At 46.4% G+C, this 22,863-nt stretch overlaps 1 protein-coding gene across 1 annotated transcript; it reads left to right on the top strand.

The window, feature by feature from the left end:
* The first annotated feature begins 1,994 nt into the window (after positions 1 to 1,994).
* On the top strand, positions 1,995 to 20,329 carry echs1 (enoyl CoA hydratase, short chain, 1, mitochondrial). The gene is made up of 8 exons (XM_080215727.1): positions 1,995 to 2,136; positions 5,031 to 5,228; positions 7,476 to 7,603; positions 10,144 to 10,243; positions 13,469 to 13,573; positions 16,684 to 16,803; positions 19,534 to 19,601; positions 19,697 to 20,329. Exons 1-8 carry the CDS (start codon positions 2,025 to 2,027, stop codon positions 19,760 to 19,762), a joined length of 897 nt encoding a protein of 298 aa, XP_080071853.1. The 5' UTR covers positions 1,995 to 2,024; the 3' UTR covers positions 19,763 to 20,329.
* Positions 20,330 to 22,863: the final 2,534 nt, after the last annotated feature.

The following is a 22,863-nucleotide window of genomic DNA, read 5'->3' as shown; positions in this document are numbered from 1 at the left end:
GCCAGGGACCCAGATTCGATTCCAGCCTCGGTTCACTGTCTGTCTGGAGTTTGCACGTTCTCCCCGTGTCTGCCTGGGTTTCCTCCGGGTGCACCAGTCTCTTCCCACACACTCCAAAGATGCACAGGTTAGGCAGAATTGCCCCTTAGTGTCCCAAGGTGCATGAGTGAGCGGGATTAGCGGGGTAAATATTTGGGGTTGCAGTGATAGGGCCAGGGTGGGATGTTGTCAGCGTAGACTTTACTTGATTAATAAGGGAAAACGGCAGGAGAATGGGGATGAGAAAAATACCAGCCATGGTCGAATGGCGGAGCAGACTCAATGGGCTGAATGGCCTAATCCTGCTTCTATGTCTTACGGTCAGACTCAATAGGAAGTGGTCTTCTTCTGCACTCTAGGGATTTGATGATTTATATCGTGTTGGGGAGTGCTTATGTGTAGGTATAGGTTCACACCATTCATCCTACTGCAGCCTCACTCCTAACAACATTTTTTAGATATTCCTGGACATTGGGATCCACACAGCTTTGCTAATCCTCCAGGATTAGCCTGGAGTCTCCTGTAATCTCTAGGACACTGCAATGTGCAACCCTGGAGAAAAATCATTGGGACATTCAAAAAGGGTTTTATTTTTGTCATTTTCTTTGAACGTTTGAACCACGGTGGCACAGCGGTTAGCACTGCTGCCTTACAGCGCCAGGGACCCAGGTTCAATTCCGGCCTCGAGTCACTGTCTGTGTGGAGTCTGCACATTCTCCCCATGTCTGCGTGGGTTTCCTTTGCATGCTCCAGTTTCCTCTCACTCTCCAAAGATGTGCGGGTTAGGTTGATTGACCCTAGTGTCAGGAGGATCAGCAGGGTAAATAGGTGGGGCTAACGCAAAATACTGTGGATTCTGGGATCTGAAACAAAAACAGAAAATGCTGGAAATCTCAGCAGTATCTGTGGAGAGAGAATAGAACCAATGTTTTGATGACCTTTCAATAGAATGGGGTTATGCAGGGTTATGGGGACAGAACCTGGGTGGGACTGTGGTTGGTGCAGACTCAATGGGCTGAATGGCCTCCTTCTGCACTGTAGGGATTCTAGGATTTCTCTTTACCAGATATAAAAATATTGAAAACGGCAGGAAACTTTAAAGTTTATTTCATTAGAGTGTCACAAGCAGGCTTACACTAACACTACAATGAAGTTACTGTGAAAATCCCCTAGTCACCACACTCTGGCACCTGTTTGGGTACAGTGAGGGAGAATTTAGCATGGCCAATGCACCTAACCAGCATGTCCTTTGGACTGTGCGAGGAAACTGGGACACCCAGAGGAAACCCATGCAGACCCAGGGATAATGTGCAGACTCCGCAAAGACGGTGACCCAAGCTGGGATTTGAACCCGGGTCGCTGGCTTTGTGAAGCCATGAAATCCCCACAACTTGACTGGGTTTGCAAAATCTCACTAATTGTCCTGGCTGGAGACAATACACATCTCTTTAACCTGTGCTTAACCCTCTCTCTGCTCACATTGTCTGTACCTTTAAGACTTGATTACCTGGAAAGACTCGCATTCCAACCGTTATTTTGTAAATTGAGTTTGTGTCTTTATATGCCCTGTTTGTAAACAGAACTCCCACCCACCTGATGTGCTCCAAAATCTAGTGACTTGTGCTAGCAAATAAACCTGTTGGACTTTAACCTGATGTTGCGAGACTTCTTACTGTGAGGCAGCAATGCTAACCATTGTGCCATATACGCTGCAATTTATTGTTACAAAGTCCACACAGAATGAGATATTTTAGCGTCAAAGTTTATTTTGCTGCTGTATTTAACATCCTTGAAATGGGGCAGATGCAGGATTCTTGGAATTCCAGCAAAACTGAATTCATTCATTCATTCCTTAGCCTGCCAGAAATGTCAATCATTGAATGGAAACTGCCCCAAAGGCGGGTGATTGGCAGCTTCCCCCGGGCAGGGCGGTGCTAATGGTCTCTCGCGATAGTCTCAGCTTGGCAGAGGCACAGGGAGAGCCCATGAGAAAGGCAGGAGCAGCGATGTCTTTCCTCTACAAAGTGGCTGCCTCTTCGCTCTGCGCTTCCAGGCGTCTGCCCTGCCTTGTCAGTGCAGCCAGAGCGTATAGCGCAGGTAAGCTCTCTCTCTCTCTCTCACTCCCGCAGCAACAGCAGCCCTACTCCAGGCAGAGGGGGAGACAGAGACAGAGCAAGGCTCTTCCCAGCTTCGCAAACCCAGGGAGTTCAAGGCCTCCCGTGCTTTCTATTGCAACAGGACATGGTGATTGCAAGCTGTAGGCCAGTGACCTTCTCAAGCTGAACCCCCCACCCCGCTCCAGAGCAGCAGCTAACAACAGTATCTTCATTGCAGCCTGCTTGTGACACTAGTAAACCATGCAAATACACCACCGACCCCCCAGCCTGCAACTGAATACTTAACCCCCACCCCCACTAATATCTTAGTGCTGACTGCATTGCATTGCAGACCTTGCTATAAACCCCCTTTCTCTGTTTTCTATGTATTTTGCTTACTAAAAAATAAAGTAGTCCATCTGTGAAACAGCTTCGCCTCCCCACCTTACAGGCTGGCACTGCTGCCTCTCAGCATCAAGGACCCAGGTTCGATTCCCGGCTTGGGTTGCTGGCTGTGTGGAGTCTGCAAGTTCTCCCCGTGTCTGCCTGGGTTTCCTCCGGGTGCTGTGGTTTCCTGCCACAGTCCAAAGTTTGAGTTTATTTATTAGAGTCACAAATAGGCTTACGTTAACACTGCAATGAAGTTACTGGGAAAATCTCCTAGTCACCACACTTCAGCGCCTGTTCAGGTACAGTGCATCTAACCAGCACGTCTTTCAGACTGTGGGAGGAAACTGGAGCACCTGGATGAAACCCACACAGACATGGGGAGAACGTGCAGACTCCACACGGACAGTGACCCAAGCCGGGAATCGAACCCGGGTCCCTGGTGCTGTGAGGCAGCAATGTTAACCACCGTGCCACCGTACTGCTCATTCTGAGAGGACTGTAAAACTGTCACTGCTACCCTGTCTGAGGTGAGCTGACGTCGCTGGATTTTCCAGACGTCGCTGGATTCCGGGGAAGTGCCGGAAGATTGGAAAACGGCTAATGTTACGCCGTTGTTTAAGAAGGGTGCCAGGCAAAAGGCAGGGAATTATAGGCCGGTTAGTTTAATGTCTGTTGTAGGTAAAATGTTAGAATCCGTCATCAAGGAGGACATAGCGAGGCATCTTGAGGGGAACTGCTTGATAGAGCAGACGCAGCACGGTTTCGTTAAAGGGAAGTTGTGTCTGACAAATTTACTGGAGTTCTATGAGGATGTGTCTAGGGCGGTGGATAGAGGATAGCCGGTGGATGTGGTCTTTCTTGATTTTCAGAAGGCGTTTGACAAGGTACCTCTCAAGAGGTTATTGCAGAAGGTCGGGGGGCATGGAATTGGGGGTAGGGTGTTAGCGTGGATAGAGGATTGGTTGTCAAATAGGAGACAGAGAGTGGGGGTCAATGGGTGCTATTCGGATTGGCGGATGGTGACTAGTGGAGTGCCCCAGGGGTCGGTGCTGGGGCCTCAGCTTTTTACCATTTATATAGATGATCTGGAGGAGGGAACCGAGTGTGGGGTGTTGAAATTTGCTGATGACACCAAGATTGGTGGAAAGGCAAATTGCGCGGAGGGTGTGGAGAGTCTACAGAAGGATCTAGATAGGCTGGGCGAATGGGCCAGGAAATGGCAAATGGAATTTAATGTTGGCAAGTGCGAGGTGGTCCACTTTGGTAGGAATAATGGTAGGAAGGATTATTACTTGCGTGGAGAAAAACTGCAGCAGTCGACGGTGCAGAGGGACCTCGGGGTCCTTGTGCATGAGTCGCAAAAACCCAGCTTGCAGGTGCAGCAGGTGGTCAGGAAGGCGAATGGGATGCTGGCCTTCATTGCGAGGGGGATTGAATATAAAAGTAGGGAGGTCTTGCTGCGGCTGTATAGGGCATTGGTGAGGCCGCTGCTGGAGTACTGTGTGCAGTTTTGGGCGCTGTACTTACGCAAGGATATTTTGGCCTTGGAGGGAGTGCAGAGGAGGTTTACTAGGATGATGCCGGAGATGAGGGGGTTGAGCTATGAGGAGAGGCTGAATAAATTAGGCTTGTACTCGTTAGAGTTTAGAAGAATGAGGGGAGATCTCATTGAGACATATAAGATGATGAATGGGATGGATAGGATAGAGGTGGAGAGACTCTTTCCACTCAGAAAGGATAGTAGGACTAGGGGGCACAGCCTCAAGATAAAGGGGGGCGCGGTTTAGAACAGAGTTGAGGAGGAACTTCTTCACTCAAAGGGTGGTGAATCTCTGGAATTCTCTGCCCGTTGAAGTGGTGGAGGCTACCTCGCTAAATATTTTTAAGACGCGGGTTGATGGGTTTTTGATAAGAGAGGGGATTAAGGGTTATGGGGAGAGGGCGGGAATGTGGAACTGAGCCACGACAGATCAGCCATGATCTTATTGAATGGCGGGGCAGGCTCGAAGGGCTAGTTGGCCTACTCCTGCTCCTATTTCTTATGTTCTTATGTTCTTAGCTGTGGACTGTAATTCGGCCTAGAACAATGAACCCAAAGAATGAATGAAGTTTTTAGTTTAACAGAAAACTCGTGTGGCACAAGCTAGGGTTCAGGCTTTAGGAACACAGGAATAGGAGCAGGCCATTCGGTCCTTGGAGACCATTCCTGCCTCAGGCTCAGAAATGCGTCACATCCATTTAGCCACATGCTTTTCTTCAATGAACAGATGATTGTGAAGGAATAGTATCCTATCAGGCAGTTTGACATTCTTGGCGACTAAATAAAGATGCGGAATGGACGGAGAGGGGGAAGAAATGCAATAATTTCTATCTCGTTTTGGAGGACTCAACCCAATGCAGCAAGTTTTTAAAGATTGCCACAAAGCTTCAGTTTGATTTTGTCTTTTGCTTTCAGTTGTGTGAGTGATTTATTAACGCGCTGCTTTTTATTGTTCCCTTTTCAAGGTGGCCAGTATCAGCACATACTCGTGGAGAAGAAGGGCCAGCAGAAGAATGTGGGGTTTATCCAGCTGAATCGGGCGAAAGCACTGAATGCCTTGTGTGACGACTTGATGAAGGAAGTCAGTCAGGCCCTGGATACGTTTGAAGATGACCCTGCAGTTGGAGCCATTGTCCTCACCGGAAGTGAAAAGGCATTTGCAGGCAGATATCTTGAACATTTATTAATGAACGTTAAGGCTTCCTAACTTTTGAGCAATTTCTAAATGATCCACCCAGATCGTCTTCCTCCATCCCGGCAGCTTCTTGATGCAATGATAATGGAGACTTGGACTAATACAAGTTCTCATTCACTATCCACTACTCTAGAATATATTCAGACCTGACATAAACGCTATTGGTGGAGAGCTTTGTGAATCCATAAGATACAGAATCAGAATTAGGCCGTTTGGCCCATCGAGTCTGCTGTGCCGTTCAGTCATGGCTGATAAGTTTCTCAACCCCATTCTTCTGCTTTTCCCCCATAACCTTTGATCCCCTTACCAATCAAGAACCCATCCATCTCTGTCTTAAGTACACTCAATGACCTGGCCTTTCACAGCCTTCTGTGGCAATGAATTCCACAGATTCACTACCCTCTGCCTGAAGAAATTCCTCCTCACCTCTGTTCTACATGGTTGTCCCATTTCTCTGAGGCTGTGCCCTCAGATCCCAGTCTCTCCCACTAACGGAAACCTCTTCCCCACATCCACTCTATCCAGGCCTCTCGGTATGCTGCAAGTTTCAATAAGATCCCTCCCCCGCAATCCATGTAAACTCCATCAAGTACAGACCCAGAATCCTCAAATGCCCCTCATACGTCAAGCTTTTCATTCTTGTGAACCTCCTCTGGACATTCTCCAGGGCAAGCGCATCCTTCCTTAGATCCAGGGCCCAAAATTTCCTGCAATATTCTAAATATGGTCTGAGCACTGCCTTAGAAAGCCTCAACAGTGCAACCCAGCTTTTGTATTCTAGTCATCTCAATGAATGCTGACATTGCATTTGCCTTCCTAACTACCAACTCAACGTGCAAGTTAACCTTAAGAGAATCCAAACTAGGACTCCCTTTCCGCTTCTGGTTTCAGAATTCTCTCCCCATTTAGGAAACAGTCTGTGCTTCTGTTGCTCCTACCGAAGTGCGTAAACTCTACTTTTCCACATTGTATTCCATCTGCCATTTCTTTATCACTCTCCTAACCTGTTCAAATCCTTCTGTGACCTCCCCTTCTTGTCAAGACTGTCCCTTCTTGATCCAAAGTTCCCTATTCCTCCTCAGCTATGTCACACTTTATCACATATCATGTCCCAAATCAGTGTGTCCCAGTGGATTACTGAGAACATAAATTTTGCAATTGATTGTTCAAAACATTGCCCAGTGTAAAAGTTGAATGAGGATATGTCACTGCAAAGCGTGTGTATTTTAACTCAGTTATCTCAGTTGAATGATATAATTGTTTCTCCTCTGGTGTCCTTGAACTAGCATGGACAAGATGGGCTGATTGTCCTCCCATGTCGTAACTTTTCTGTGGTTGAGTGTCTCCATACTTGTGTACGCACTCTGACTTGCACCCGGTTAGGCTCACTCATTACCCCTGGCTGCCTGATCCACCAATGTTCATCCTCCAGTTCAAATCTTTTCAGGGCCTCACCCTCCTTCCGATATCTGTAATCTCCTTCAATCCTACAACCCTCCGAAACCTTCCCCACTACCTTCACCCAGCCTAAGGTAGCCACGCCTTCAGGCACGTAGGTCTTGAGTTCTGGAATTCCCTTATTAGAATCATAGAACCCTTACTGTGCAGAAGAAGGCCACTTGGTCCATTGACCACAACCCCACTCATGCCCTATTCCTGAACCCCATATATTCATCCTGCTAATCCGTCTATCACTAAGGGGCAATTTAATATGGCCAATCAACCTAATCCGCATATCTTTGGAGGGTGGGAGGAAACAATGAGGCCAGAATTTCACCGTCCTGTCCGCTACGGGAATAGGAGTGGGCGAGGGGTAGACCATGGGAAGGTCTCTTGACCTCGGGAAGAATTCTCCGGTTTTTGCCTCCACACTGAGTGAAACCCGGCCTGTTAACCAATTGTCTGGTTGCTTATCCTAATGTCTCCTTTCTTTCTCAGTGTCAATTTTAGACTGATTCATGATCCCATAAAGCGACTTGCCGTTTTACTATGATAAAGGTGCTATATAAATGAAAGTTATTGCATTTATAATTTTGTCTTGTACTAATGTCACAAGTAGGCTTACGTTAAAATGAAGTTACTGTGAAAATCCCCTCATTGCCACACTCCGGCGCCTGTTTGGGTACACTGAGGGAGAATTTAGCACGGCCAATGCATCTAACCAGCACGTCTTTCAGACTTTGTAATTTAATTCCTGTTCGGTTTGACTTTTTAGCTGGTGCTGACATCAAGGAGATGGAGAAGAAAACTTTCCAGGAATGTTACGCTGGGAACTTCCTTTCCCATTGGAACCGCATGGCCACAGCGAAGAAGCCTGTGATTGCCGCTGTGAATGGCTATGCTGTACGTAGCACTGAGGGTTAAAAGTTGATGCGTTGAGCTTGTTGAGTGTGTGTCCATCTCAGTCCATTTGGGTACCGTGCGATGGGTAGGGACGCAGTGTGATATGGGAACTAGAGACGCCAATCCAGATCCCACTCCTGCTGATAATTAGAAGTAAAATATCTCTCTGAGACGACAGGGCTTGGTTGGGTCGTTTTCCAGATGGGAAAACTCGCTAGCTAAGGGGAGTGGGCTCCTGCACATGTTCGTTGTGTCCTAATGTCCTTTAGGGAAGGAAATCTGCTGCCCTTACCCAGCCTGGCCTACATGTGACTCCAGAGCCACAGGAACGTGGTGGAATTTTAAATGCTACCCCACCTACCACAATGTCTCAAGCTTGATTACCCTTCCTACACTTGCTCTCTCGGAAAGAATATGTAGAGAAGCAACAGGAAGTGCAGGACGCTGGGAAACTGTATCCGTACACAAGTCCACATCTTCGGGAGAGGAAGAGGGGAGATATATGAGAGATGAAAACTTGTTAGAAGGAGAACAGTTTGTGCCACCGCGCGTGAGTCTGTGTGTCTCTCCCCACCTCCTTAATGCTCAGTATCAGCTGGTGTCTCGGATTTAGAACACAATTATATTGTATAATCATAGAAATCCTCCAGTACAGAAAGAGGCCATTCGGCCCGTTGAATCCGCACTGACCACAATCCCACCCAGGCCCTACCCCCAAATCCCTACATATTTACCCACTTATCCTAAGCATCTCAGGACACTAAGGGGCAATTTTAGCATGGCCAATCAATCTAACCTGCACATCTTTGGACTGTGGGAGGAAATCGGAGCAGCTGGACAAAACCCATGCAGACACGGGGAGAATGTGCAAACTGCACACAGACAGTGACTCAAGCTGGGAATCGAACCCAGGTCTCCGGAACTGTGAAGCAGCAGTGCTAACCACTGAGCTACTGTGCCGCCCTATATGTATATATATACACATATATATATCACTGAGGGCATTAGTCGGTATAACATTCACACACTGATATGGTACTGGCCAAAATGAAGGAGTTGAAGCTTTCTGTTTAATCCTGTCAGATTGTGTAGCAAGTTATGGAATGAACGCTTTATCCCTTGTAAGAAGTCTCACAACACCAGGTTAAAGTCCAACAGGTTTATTTGGAATCTCAAACTTTCGGAGCGCTGCTCCTTCATCAGATAAGCGGAGAGGTAGTTTTCACAAACGCGGCATGTGTAAACACAGATACAATTACAAGATGATTGACGATGAATAGGATTTTGCAAGCCCAGGCCAAATGGTGGGGGTATTATCTTGCAATTGAATCTCTGAGTATATATGCTGTGTTTGTGAAACCTACCTCTGCACTCACCTGATGATTCCAAATAAACCTGTTGGACTTTAACCTGGTGTTGTGAGACTTCTTACTGTGTCCACCCCAGTCCAATGCTGTCATCTCCGCATCAAGACTTTATCCCTTGGCTAAGGAATTCCCAGTTCATTGGCAGCACACAATAGTTGAAACCAGCCGCTGCAGAAATGGAATAAATACCGTCAAGGTTCTCAACTTGTGATAAATGTATCGGGTAAATGTAAGTGTTTGCTCTCCTTTCTCAAAGTGGTAAGATATTTAAATTCAGTACCCCTCCTCTCATTGAACAACATTCTCCACTCATTGTGGGGGGCGGTGGGGGATGTGGTTTAGTTTAGTTGGCTGGACGACTGATTTGTGATGCGGAGCAGTGCTAACAGTGTGGGTTCAATTCCCCGTATTGACTGAGGTTATTCACAAAGGCACCACCTTCTCAAACTTGCCCCTCGCCTGAGATGTGGTGACCCTCAGGTTCAATCACCACCAGCCAGCTCTCCCCCTCAAAGCAGCCTGTGGTCGTCTGGGACTGTGGTGATGGTGACTTTTATTTTTTACTCGTGTGTTGCGTCTCTTTTCCAATCCTTTGATCCTGAAATTCCTCTGTGAGATATTAGCTAACTAATACAATTCTTCTCCATACTATCTCCATGAATTAAATGAAGCTGCTACGAATAGCAGAAGATGGAATTTTATGTTTTCTGTAAGAAGGCATGAATTAATTCCAGAGGCTGGAACTCTTACCACCTCACCCGCCTCAGGATCGGAGCGGGCGAGGGTCCGAGAATGGAAATCTCCATTGACTTTGGGCAGGAATCTCTGGTGTTGCCCGGGCCAGGCTGTAGAATTCCGCCCAAAGTCTTTTCTAACTTGACGCAGTTTCTCTGCAGCAGCACAAAATAACTTTGGTACTCACCTGACAGATTTTTAATTGCGATGCGATGATGTTCACCTCGGCAGATTGGAGATTGAAAGAATGAACATTGTTGTGTGTTGCCCGAATGTAGATGTCAAGGGTTTGTAAAAGTTTGGGTGTAGCTTCTGATCATGTCCAGGTGAGCTAATAAGTTGCTCTGAAAGTTGACGGCACCATGTGACAATGTGGGCTTAAATACTGGAGACATTTAGGAAAGTTAACACGTGATTCCATCCCCTTTTGTTCTGCAGCTCGGAGGAGGCTGTGAGTTGGCTATGATGTGTGATATCATCTATGCGGGCGAGAAGGCACAGTTTGGGCAGCCGGAGATTCTGCTGGGGACTATTCCAGGTAAATATTCCGTACATTTACTAGTAGGTAAATGGTAATGTTTTGCTATAGTATACAGTGAAAAGGTCTGCTTCTTGCACGCCATACAGACAAAGCATACCACTCGTAGAGAAGGAGAGGAGAGGGTGCAGACTGTAGTGTTACAGTCATAGCTAGGGTGTAGAAAAAGATCAACTTAATGCAAGGTAGGTCCATTCAAAAGTCTGACAGCAGCAGCTGCTGTTGAGTCAGTTGGTACATGACCTCAGACTTTTGTATCTTTTTCCTGACAGCAAAAGGCGGAAGAGAAAATGTCCGGGGTGCGTGTGGTCTTTAATTATTCTGGCTGCTTCTTGAGGCAGCGGGAGGTGTAGACAGAGTCAATGGATGGGAGGCTTGTTTGAGTGATGGATTGGGCTTCGTTCATGACCTTTTGTCATTCCTTGTGATCTTGGGCAGAGCAGGAGCCAAACCAAGCTGTGATACACCCAGAAAGAATGCTTTCTATGGTGCATCTGTAAAAGTTAGAGAGAGTCATAACTAATGTGACAAATTTCCTTAGTCTTCTGAGAAAATAGCGGTGGGCTTTCTTAAATATAGTATCGGTAAAGGGAGGACCAAGACAGGCTGTTGGTGATCTGGACACCTAAAAACTTGAATCTCTTGACCCTTTCTATTTGATTCCCGTTGACGTAGGCAGGGGCATGTTCTCCTTTATGCTTCCTAAAGTAGATGACAATCTTCTTTGTTTTGTTGGCATTGAAGGAGAGATTATTGTTGCCACACATCCAATTAGCCTCCATATCCAATTAGTCTCACTCTCCCTCCCCCTCTACACTGCCTCTTGTGAATCTTTCCTTTCCAGTTATTGATCAGATTCCCTTTTGAAGTTCTGTTGAATGTACCTCTGCCCCCTCCCAGGCAGTGCATTCCAGATCATATACCTCCCTCCATACATATTTCTTCACTCATTAGATAATCTAGTTTTTTTTTTAAGTTTAAAGTTTATTTGTTAGTGTCACAAGTAAGGCTTACATTAACACTGCAATGAAGTTACTGTGAAATCCCCCTAGTTGCCACACTCCGTCGCCTGTTTGGATCAATGCACCTAACCAGCATGTCATTCAGACTAGTGGGAGGAAACTGAAGGAAACCCATACAGACACGGGGAGAATGTGCAAACACCACACAGACAGTGACCCAAGTCAGGAATCAAATCCGGGTCCCTGGCGCTGTATACATTGATTTTAAAAAGCCTTTGTAACGTGCTGGTTATTAAAGCTGTTGGATTGTGGAAACTGTACGGAATTAACCGTATCATTTCTCACTTTGCTTCCTCTACTTTCTCAGGAAGCTAAGGAAATTTGACATGTCCACTACGGCCCTCACCAACTTCTAGCAATTTAAACTAAACACTTTAACACACAGTTCAACATCTCTGGAGTAACCCATCCAATAACTTCCAGTTTCTCTTGCTTCGCCTGAGCTTTACGTTCTCATGTGTAGCACATACTGGACTTGCACCCTGTTACAATACCCAAGACTACAATGAAGCTGCCTCCCAAAGCTATTTGTCCATTGTGATGGTAACTGCTATCTAATACCATCATCAGGCTTTACTCACGCACCACTCAGCAGTTTAAAAGCAATAATACTTGAAATGTTGCAATTTCAAAAGATATTGCTGAATTGGAGAGGGTGAACTGGAAAGTACGATGTACAAAATACAGGTAGCGCAGTGGTTAGCACTGCTGCCTCTCAGCGCCAGGAACCCGGGTTCGAGTCCCGGCTTGGGTCACTGTCTGTGTGGAGTTTGCACATTCTCCCCGTGTCTGTGTGGGTTTCTTCCAGGTGCTCCGGTTTCCTCCCACAGTCTGAAAGATGTGCTGGTTAGGTGCACTAAGCCTTACTGTGACTAATAAATAAACTTGTTTGTAGTTGGTATTGATTATACTCAGGAAAAAAAACTATTAGTTCAGTATCTAAACCTGCATTGGCTTCCAGTTAAGGAAGGTCTTGATTTTAAAATTCTCCTTGTTTTGTTTTATCCTTCCAATGCATCGTCCTTTCCTGTCTCTGTGTAGGGGAGGAGGTGATACTGTCACTGGACTATGCAGCACAGGAACAGGCCCTCTGGCCCACCAGGCCTGTGCCAGGAGGCGTAGGAAAAATGCTTTGTTAAGATGGTGGCGCGGGCTCGTTGGGCCGAAGGGCCTGTTTCCCGTGCTGTGTTGTTCTTTGTTCTTTGTTCTAACACATGAAGCCTTAAACATTAACCCAGAGACCCAAGGCAATGCTCTGGGGACCTGGGTTCGAATTCCCAGATGGTGAAATTTGAATTCTGTTTAAAAAATAAATAAATGACCATAGATATTGTAAAAACTCATCAGGTTTGCTAATGTCTCTTTAGGGAAGGAAATTCATAGGGCATGGAGAAATATCAACTTAATATAAAATAGGTCCATTCAAAAATTTGGGGCGGCACAGTGGGTTAGCACTGCTGCCTCACAGCACCAGGAACCTGGATTCAGTTCCCGGTTTGGGCCATTGTCTGTGTGGAGTTTGCACATTCTCCCTGTGTCTGCATGGGTTTCCTCCGGGTGCTCCGGTTTCCTCCCACGCGCCAAAGGTGCGCGGGTTAGGTTGATTGGCCATGCTAAGTTGACCCAAGTGTCGAGGGGGGGATTAGCATAGTAAACATGTGGGGTTAGGGGAATAGGGCCTGGTTGGGTTGGTGGTTGGTGCAGGCTCAGTGGGCCGAATGGCCTCCTGCACCGTAGGGATTCTGTGAAATCTGTCTTCCTTACCTTGCCTGGTCTGTATGTGACTCCAGAATGTTGAGTCGCAAATGCCCCAGCCAGCCACTCAGTTCAGGGGCAGTTAGTGATGGGCAATAAATACTCTCTCATTCTGTGAACGATTAAAACAATACGCCTCAGTCCCACAAGCTGCCCTCGAGGTATCAACATTCCTCTAATTCAGGCCTCCTGACTGTCCCTGATTCTGATTCCACCACTATTCAAATTGACAATCGTGCTTTCAGTTCTGGAATTCCCTCTTTAACCCCCTCCTGCTCCAACACCACCTCCTCCTCTAAGGTATTCTTTGACCAAGCTTTTGGTCATCCACCCTAATATCTCCAAGTGTGAAGTGACTGGGGGAGTCTGTTTAAGATGTGAAAGGTGCTGTGTAAATACGACCATTGAAGTGTTGGTTTTGGTGATGTGCAGTCTCTCTCTGGCACAGGTGCTGGTGGAACGCAGCGGCTGACTAAAGCAGTGGGCAAGTCCCTGGCGATGGAAATGATCCTCACTGGAGACCGGATTTCAGCCCAGGAAGCCAAAGCAGCAGGTACGGCCTTCAGCAGCTGGATTATTGCCCTTTCATGCTCTCGCGTTACCTGTCCCCTTCCGCCAACGTCAGCTCCCTTAGCCGGGGGTACACGCTCATCTTTAATCGGCCCCGTCCCACAGTTCGAATACATAATCCCAAGCCTTCAGTACTGAGGGAGATGTTCAAAAGTGACCTTGTCTGTCTGCGTGGATCTTCCCACAATTCCCTGGCCAGAGTTCATCCCTCAACTAATGCCAGTGGAATCTGAGTACCAGGTTCACTCGGTGGCTGTGGGAGGGAGTTTGCTGTGTGTAAATTGGTTGTCGGGTTCACTCGGTGACTGTGGGAGGGAGTTTGCTGTGTGTAAATTGGTTGTCGGGTTCACTCGGTGGCTGTGGGAGGGAGTTTGCTGTGTGTAAATTGGTTGTCGGGTTCACTCGGTGACTGTGGGAGGGAGTTTGCTGTGTGTAAATTGGTTGTCGGGTTCACTCGGTGGCTGTGGGAGGGAGTTTGCTGTGTGTAAATTGGTTGTCGGGTTCACTCGGTGGCTGTGGGAGGGAGTTTGCTGTGTGTAAATTGGTTGTCGGGTTCACTCGGTGGCTGTGGGAGGGAGTTTGCTGTGTGTAAATTGGTTGTCGGGTTCACTCGGTGGCTGTGGGAGGGAGTTTGCTGTGTGTAAATTGGTTGTCGGGTTCACTCGGTGGCTGTGGGAGGGAGTTTGCTGTGTGTAAATTGGTTGTCGGGTTCACTCGGTGACTGTGGGAGGGAGTTTGCTGTGTGTAAATTGGTTGTCGGGTTCACTCGGTGACTGTGGGAGGGAGTTTGCTGTGTGTAAATTGGTTGTCGGGTTCACTCGGTGACTGTGGGAGGGAGTTTGCTGTGTGTAAATTGGTTGTCGGGTTCATTCGGTGACTGTGGGAGGGAGTTTGCTGTGTGTAAATTGGTTGTCGGGTTCACTCGGTGGCTGTGGGAGGGAGTTTGCTGTGTGTAAATTGGTTGTCGGGTTCACTCGGTGGCTGTGGGAGGGAGTTTGCTGTGTGTAAATTGGTTGTCGGGTTCACTCGGTGGCTGTGGGAGGGAGTTTGCTGTGTGTAAATTGGTTGTCGGGTTCACTCGGTGACTGTGGGAGGGAGTTTGCTGTGTGTAAATTGGTTGTCGGGTTCACTCGGTGACTGTGGGAGGGAGTTTGCTGTGTGTAAATTGGTTGTCGGGTTCACTCGGTGGCTGTGGGAGGGAGTTTGCTGTGTGTAAATTGGTTGTCGGGTTCACTCGGTGACTGTGGGAGGGAGTTTGCTGTGTGTAAATTGGTTGTCGGGTTCACTCGGTGGCTGTGGGAGGGAGTTTGCTGTGTGTAAATTGGTTGTCGGGTTCACTCGGTGACTGTGGGAGGGAGTTTGCTGTGTGTAAATTGGTTGTCGGGTTCACTCGGTGACTGTGGGAGGGAGTTTGCTGTGTGTAAATTGGTTGTCGGGTTCACTCGGTGGCTGTGGGAGGGAGTTTGCTGTGTGTAAATTGGCTACCTACACAAGTGATCTTAGCAAAAGGATGACCGCAGCTTGTGAAATACTTTGAGATGTTGCAGGGATGTGAGAAAAGCCTTCTCAAAAGTGCATGTCCCTTCTAACATCAAGCTGAGCAGCAGAAAATGGATAGATAAGATTTTCAATCGGAATATTGGAACGTTGGCTTTACAGCTAAAAGAATAGAATATAAACTTGAGGCAACACTGTTGCAACTATACAAGGCCACAACTGGAATATCCTGCACAGTTTTGGCCTCCTTATTTGAGGAGAGATGTAGTGGCGTTGGAGGTAGTTCAGAAGACTTTCACTAGATTGATTCCAGAGATGAGGGGTTTGTCGTATGAAGAGAGATTCAACCATTTAGGCCGATACTCTCTGGAATTTAGAAGAATGAGGGGAGATCAAATTGAGGTGTACAAGACGATAAAAGGTATGGATAAAGTAGACGTGGAGCGGATGCTTCCTCTTGTGGGACATTCTAGGACGAGAGGTCATAGTCTTAGGATGAGGAGCAGCAAATTTAAAACAAAGTTGAAGAGAAACTACTTCCCCAGAGGGTTGTGAATCTGTGGAATTCGCTCCCCCAAAGTGCGCTGGATGCTGGGACAGTGAGTAAAATTAAGGAGGAGTTAGACAGATTTTTAATGGGTTGAAGGATTATGGGGAGAAGGCAGGAAAATGGGGATGAGGAGCATATCAGCCATGGTCGAATGGCGGAATGGATTCGATGGGCAGAATGGCCTAATTCTGATCCTATATCTTGTGAACTTATGAAATACCTGGAGACTCCAGGCCACCCCTGGAGGGGTGGCAACCTAGTTATGGTCTCAGCTTCAGATTCCTGCGTACGTCCCCCACTCCCTATGACCTTTGACTCCCTTGTCGATCAAAATCGATCCCAGCCTTGAACATATTCAGCAACCCAGCTTTTGTTATTCGTGACAAGAGAGTGCCACAGCCTAATCAGTCTTTGAGAGGAAAAAGATTTTCCTCCTCTCTGTCTCAAATGGGAGACATAAACATTTAAATTGCAGACACATGGGATTGTATTTCCCAAAGCACAAGTGGGTTTTGGCTTTGAGAACAAAGATTTTTATTCCGAAAGGAGTGGAGTGCCAGGGACTCTGGTTCGATTCCCAGCTTGGGTGACTGTGTGTGTGTGCGCGCGCGCGCGCATGCGTGCGGGGCCTGCACATTCTCCTCGTATCTGCATGGGTTTCCCCTGGGTGCTCCAGTTTCCTCCCACAGTTTGAAAGACCTGCTGGTTACGTGCATTGGCCACGCTAAATTCTCCCTCGGTGTAACCGAACAGGCACCGGAGTAGGGGATTTTCACAGTAACTTCATTGCAGTGTTAATGTTAATGATTTATACAATAAATAAATAATGTTATTTATTGTGACCCTAATAAATAAACTTTTAGAGTTAATACAAGCGACCGGGACATGTGACTCCTTGAGATAAAATGATACAGGTTTTACTATCATTTTGAGATGCCAAATGTGCAGCTTTTGAATTGATGGATATATTTTCCAGCTCCTATCACAGTTCAAAGACCCTTTCTTGGGTAACAATAACAGCCTGGTGGTTGTTTTTGTTTATACAGGGCTTGTCAGTAAAATATATCCAGTAGCTCAAGTGGTGGAAGAAGCTATCAAATGTGGAGAGAAAATAGCAGGCAACTCTAAACTCATTACAGCGATGGCTAAAGAAGCGGTGAATGGTGGTAAGCAGAGTCGCTCTATAACCTCCACATTGTTCCTGCTATGTTTTAAACATGAGGCCTGAGATTAGTTTTACCAGATGTCGATTACTTCATAATGTAAATGCTTTCCTTCCTGCAGTGAACTAGTGTTTCTAGAGGAAGCGATGGTCTAGTGATATTATCACCAGACTCTTAATGCAGAAAAACTCACCCAATGTTCTGGGGACCCGGGTTCGAATCCCGCCACGGCAGATGGTGGAATTTGAATTCAATAAAAAAAATCTGGAATTAAGAATCTACTGATGATCATGAAACCATTGTCGGAAAAACCCATCTGGTTCCTTTAGGGAAGGAAATCTGCTGTCCTTACCTGGTCTGGCCTACATGTGACACCAAAGTCACAGCAATGTGGTTGACTCTGAGCTGCCCTGGGGTAACTAGGGATGGGCAATAAATAGTGGCCAGACAGTGACGTCAGTGTCCTATGAATGAATTAGAAAAATTTGTGTATGATTTGGAGGATTTATTTAATACTGAGATTTGCTGCGTGTATTTAATGAATATGTAATTGGGTCAAACCTATTTATTTATTTTGGGAAAATGATTGTTAGTCCAGTTTTGGAACTAGTTATGCTTCTCTTTCCAATAATTTCAAATTCCTAATTTTTAACTATTGCCTTCTTAAAAGAAAAATGAAACGTTCACCATGGCAGTGAACTGTGTACATCAGTCCCTCACTTGTGTATGATAGGATCTCTACAATGCAGAAGGAGGCCATTTGGCCTATCGAGTCTGCACCAACAACAATCCCACCCAGCCCCTATCCCTGTAACCCCACGTGTTTACCTCACTAATCCCCTGACACTAGGGTCAATTTAATATGGCCTGTCAACTATTAGAGTGGCATGGTGGTTAGCACAGCTGCCTCACAGCACCAAGGTCCTGGGTTCAATTCCCAACTTGTCTGTGTGGAGTTCGCACGTTCTCACCGTGTCTGCATGAGTTTCCTCTGGGTGCTCCAGTTTCCTCCCTCAGTCCAAAGATGTGCAGGTTAGGTGGATTGGCCATGCTAAATTGCCCACAGGGGGACTAGCTAGGGTAAGTGTATGGGGTTATGGGGATAGGGCCTGGGCGGGATTGTGATTGGTGCAGGTTCGATGGGCCGAATGACCGCCTTCTGCACTGTAGGGATCCTGTGAATCTAACTTGCACATCTTTGGACTGTGGGAGGAAACTGAAGCGGGCAACCCATGCTGACACGGGGAGAAAGTGCAAACGCCATGTGGTGCAATTGTGCATCTTAAGATGAATGGATGAAGTGGATAGCCCTGGCAGTGTGTCAGAGGTAGATTTGTTACGCTCTCTCCCCTTGGCTTTACCCTGGAGTCAGGAGATTTGCATTCTGGCTAGTGCGTGGAGTCTGTAGAAATGGAACCTAAAACATCAGCCCTCAGGTGAGTCCTACTGCTCAGTTCAGTGCTGTAACCCCTTCATTTTAGGCTGGGATTTGGGAAGCATAAATAAGATTAAAATAAGAATCTCACTAAAAGAAAATCTCCGTTGTAAAGAGTGAAGGAGTTCAACACAAAATTGGGTTTGCAGTAATTCTATGAAAGGTGAATATTTAAGTGAGTATCTTCTCTTAATGAATTACATTGTTCATCTTTAACTTTGAGGGATTTATTTAACGTTGAGGTTTCATAGTATGTAATCATAAAATTCCTACAGTGCTGAAGGAGGCCATTGGGCCTACACTAAGAGCAATCCCACCCAGGCCCTATCCCCTGTAATCCCACATATTTACCCGGCTAATCCCCCTGACACTTGAGGAGCAATTTCCCATGATCAATCCGCCTAACCTGAAACGTAAGAACAAGGAGCAGGAGTAGGCCATCTGGGCCTGTGAGCCTTGGGCCTGTTCCGTTATTCAATAAGATCATGGCTGATCTTTTCGTGGACCCCGCTCCCCTTACCTTCCCACTCACCATAACCCCTCACCGTAACCTACACATCTTTGGACTGTGGGAAGGCACTGGAGCATCCAGAGGAATCCAGACAGGGGGAGAACGTGCAAACTCCACACAGGCAGTCACCTGAGGCCGGAATTGAACCCGGGTCCCTGGCACTGTGAGGCAGCAGTGCTAACCACTGTGCCACCATATTTCCTACAAACCTTTTATGTACCAGCCGACTCGAGAACAGCTTCTTCCCTGCTGCCATTAGACTTTTGAATGGACCTACCTCGCAGTAAGTCGATAAAAGCAAATTACAGTGGATGCTGGAATCCGAAATCAAAAGAGAAAATGCGGGGAAATCTCAGCAGGTCTGGCAGCATCAGTGGAGAGAGAATAGAGCTGATGTTTCGAATCCAGGACTCGAATGTCACCTCTTCTCTCTCCTTACAGATGCTGCCAGACTTGCTGAGATTTTCCCACATTTTCACTTCTTGTTTTATATTAAGTTGATCTTTCCCTACGCCCTAGCTATGACTGTAACACTAAATTCTGCACCCACTCCTTCCTTTCTCCCTTACGTTCTCTCTGAAGGGTATGCTTTTTATGTATTGCGCACAAGAAGCAATACTGTATACCAATACATGTGATCAAAACGTGTCATAGGGGACCAGATTTCTTTATTTGTCACTGGCAAATTAAAAATAAGACTTCCAAGAATTTGAGGCCCTTCAAATAAGCCAGAGTTTAATAGCTTTGAGTCACCGCGGCTGCTTAACACTTCTGCCCTTCATTCCAGCTTTTGAGTTGACATTGGCAGAGGGAAACCGACTCGAGAAGCGTTTGTTTCACTCGACTTTTTCCACTGTAAGTAGCGGCGTCCAATTAAAGCACATTGCATTCTCGTTCTGCCCAGAATTTCCCAACTCGTGCCGTCCCAACTCTCCCTCTCTCCGTTTCAGAACGATCGGAAGGAAGGCATGAGCGCGTTTGTCGAAAAACGGAAGGCTAATTTCACCGACCAGTGAACGATGTTGTGGATCGCAGTGGGAACGGAATTATTGAGGTCACTTAGAAAGCTGGAAGTCGAGTAGATAGGGGCGTGAGGTTTTGAAAATAATGCCCAATGCTACAACTGCGCTAACAGAAGTTCTGATTTCGAATAGATATTTTATTTTGATGTTGGGTTTTCATCAATGTAATTGAGGGAAAATAATTTAAATCTTTAGCATCGTTGCTTCAACGATGAATCCTGTGCCTTCCAAGAACAATTTCAGCTGGTGTCTTTCTGGTTTTGCCCATGTTAAATGTGTTGCCATTTGTGGGTCAATGTGTAGGGAACATGGAAGGACATCTAGCCTAACGGATAACAGCAGGCGGAAGATAGCAATGCAGCCAACTTTTCGATTCTGCTTTCAGTTGACTGCCTCTGTAAGATTGTGTAAGGGAATTCTCCGCACTACATTGCTCTTAATTTTGTGGAATGTCCAAGTGGGTTCTTTGGACAGGGATGCTGTTTGTTAGCCATTCTTGATTAACCTGTGGTAAAAGATTGAAATAAAGAGTTTGCCCATCGAGGCCGTCAGTGATTCCAACTCAACAAATTTTATTTGAAAGTTTTCAAGTTTATTTATTAGTCACAAGTAGGCTTATATTAACACTGTGATGAAGTTACTGTGAAAATTCTCCCAGTCGCCACACTCCGGTGCCTGTTCGGGTTCGCTGAGGGAGAATTTAGCTTGGCCAATGCACCTAACCAGCCTGTCTTTTGGACTATGGGAGAAAACCGGAGCATCCGGAGGAAATCCACGCAGACAGGGGAAGAACATGCAGAATCAGCACAGAAAGTGACACCAAGCTGGGAATTGAACCGGAACTCTGGCACTATGAGACAGCAATGCTAACCACTATGCCACTTTCCACCTCACTTCTAACATAAGAACTAGGAGCAGGAGTAGGCCATCTGGCCGCTCGAGCCTGCTCCGCCATTCAATAAGATCATGGCTGATCTTTTCATGGACTCAGCTCCACTTACCCACCCACTCACCATAACCCTTAATTCCTTTACTGTTCAAAAATGTATCTGTCCTTGCCTTAAAAACGTTCAATGAGGTCGCCTCAAGTCCTTCTTGTTTAACAAGGGGGCATTTTTGACTTGAGACACATTGGGTGGGGCTTAGAACATCAGCAGCAGGGTGACACAGTGGTTAGCACTGCTGCCTCACAGCCCCTAGGACCCAGGTTCAATTCTGGCCTCGGATGATTGTCTACATGGAGATTGTGCATTCTCCTTGTGTCTGTGTGTTTTTCCTCCTGGGGCTGCGGTTTCCTCCCACAGCCCAACGATGTGCGGGTTATGTGGATTGGCCATGATAAATTGCCTCTCAGTGTACCAGCATGAGTAGGTTTGGTGGATTAGCAATGGTAAATATGTGAGGTATTGGGGATAGGGCGTCAGAGAATTGGTGCAGACCCGATGGACTAAATGGCCTCTTCTGCACTGTATGGATTCTGTGATTCTAAGGAATGCTTGATGTTGAAACTGGGTGCAAAAGTGCTGCACGCCTCACCATGATCCATACAAAAAAACCTAAAAAAAATGCAAAAAGTTTTATTAAATTGACCTGAAAGCTCTCAGCAACTATAGGAGCTCATCAAAACCTTCTCAAGGGCAATTAAGGATAGACGATAAACGCTAGCCCTTGCCAGCGATGCCCACATCTCTTGATTGCTTAAAAAAATGTATTGGTGCCATAATTGATAACAATATCCATTTGTGTACCTTGAACAGAAGGAACATTCAAATTAAATTATTATTGCTCTTTCCAGTGTTATGTTATATTTAATAGTGTCACAAGTAGGTTGACATTAACACTACAATGAAGTTACTGTGAAAATCCCCTAGTCGCCACACTCCTGTTCAGTTACACTGAGGGAGAATTTAGCATAGTCAATACACCTAACCAGCACGTCTTTTGGACTGTAGGAGGAAACTGGAGTACCGGGAGGAAACCCACGCACACATGGGGAGAATGTGCAGACTCCACGCAGACAGTGACCCAAGCTGAGAATCGAACCATGGTCCCTGGCGCTGTAAGGTGGCAGTGCTAACTGCTGTGCCACCGTGCTGCCCCTGTCTGCACATTCTCCCCGTGTCTATGTGGGATTCCTCCGGGTGCTCCGGTTTCCTCCCACAATCCGAAAGATGAGCTGGTGTCCAACAAATGTTAAGCTCTTTCAATCAAACACTGTAAAGCATGTCAGGATTGTTGGGATTACCTTTGAGGCAACTGATGGAATTCCTGATACGTTTCTATTACTTTTGGTTTTCGTGCTCCTGTTTACCTCCCTCTTTTCATTATATATGAACCGGTTGAATGACAATACTGAGGGCTGGAGGAGAGAGGAAGCCTTTAGTCTAAAGCACAAACCAGGAAGCACTTGGCACCAGTGACCCTTGGATTTAGTTTCTAACCAGACCCGTGTCTCAGTGATACTGTGACACTGTCCTGAATTACTCATTGTGGAGGAGACTGCACTGAGCTACGTTTGAAGATTAAATCCACTAATTGTTTCCCAGTTTCCACCTTGTCCCATAGAGTGCTCCAAAATGCCGAATTTAGGAAGTTTGATACAATCCGAATATCTGCGCTGGGTCTATGGGTGACACTGATGTTTTAAAAGCTTATTTATTAGTGTCACAAGGTGGTTTACATTAACACTGCAATGAAGTTACTGTGAAAATCCCTAGTCACCACACCTGTTCAGGTACACTGAGGGAGAATTTAGAATGGCCAATGAACCCTAACCAGCACGTCTTTCAGACTCTGGGAGGAAACCCATGCAGACACAGGGAGAACGTGCAGACTCTGCGCAGACTGTGACCCTTAGCCGGGAATCGAACCTGTATCCCTGGTGCTTTGAGGTAGCAGTGCTCACCACCGTGCCGCCCCATGTTGGATTCCTAAAGAAAGTGTATTTCCTTCTAACATTCCTCATCGAGTCCCATTACTTCCTTAATTTTTAAGTAATTGTTACCTACCTCCTGTTCACACCTTTGATATCAAGATAATACAATCATTCCTTATACCCAACGTTACTCTGGCATCAAGCTATTCAGGTTTGTAAG

The sequence above is a fragment of the Carcharhinus amblyrhynchos genome, chromosome 31 (assembly GCF_965287045.1).
Source record: "Carcharhinus amblyrhynchos chromosome 31, sCarAmb.v2.hapA, whole genome shotgun sequence".
NCBI classification, from domain to species: Eukaryota; Metazoa; Chordata; class Chondrichthyes; order Carcharhiniformes; family Carcharhinidae; genus Carcharhinus; species Carcharhinus amblyrhynchos.
This window is presented reverse-complemented; position numbering and strand designations above follow the sequence as displayed.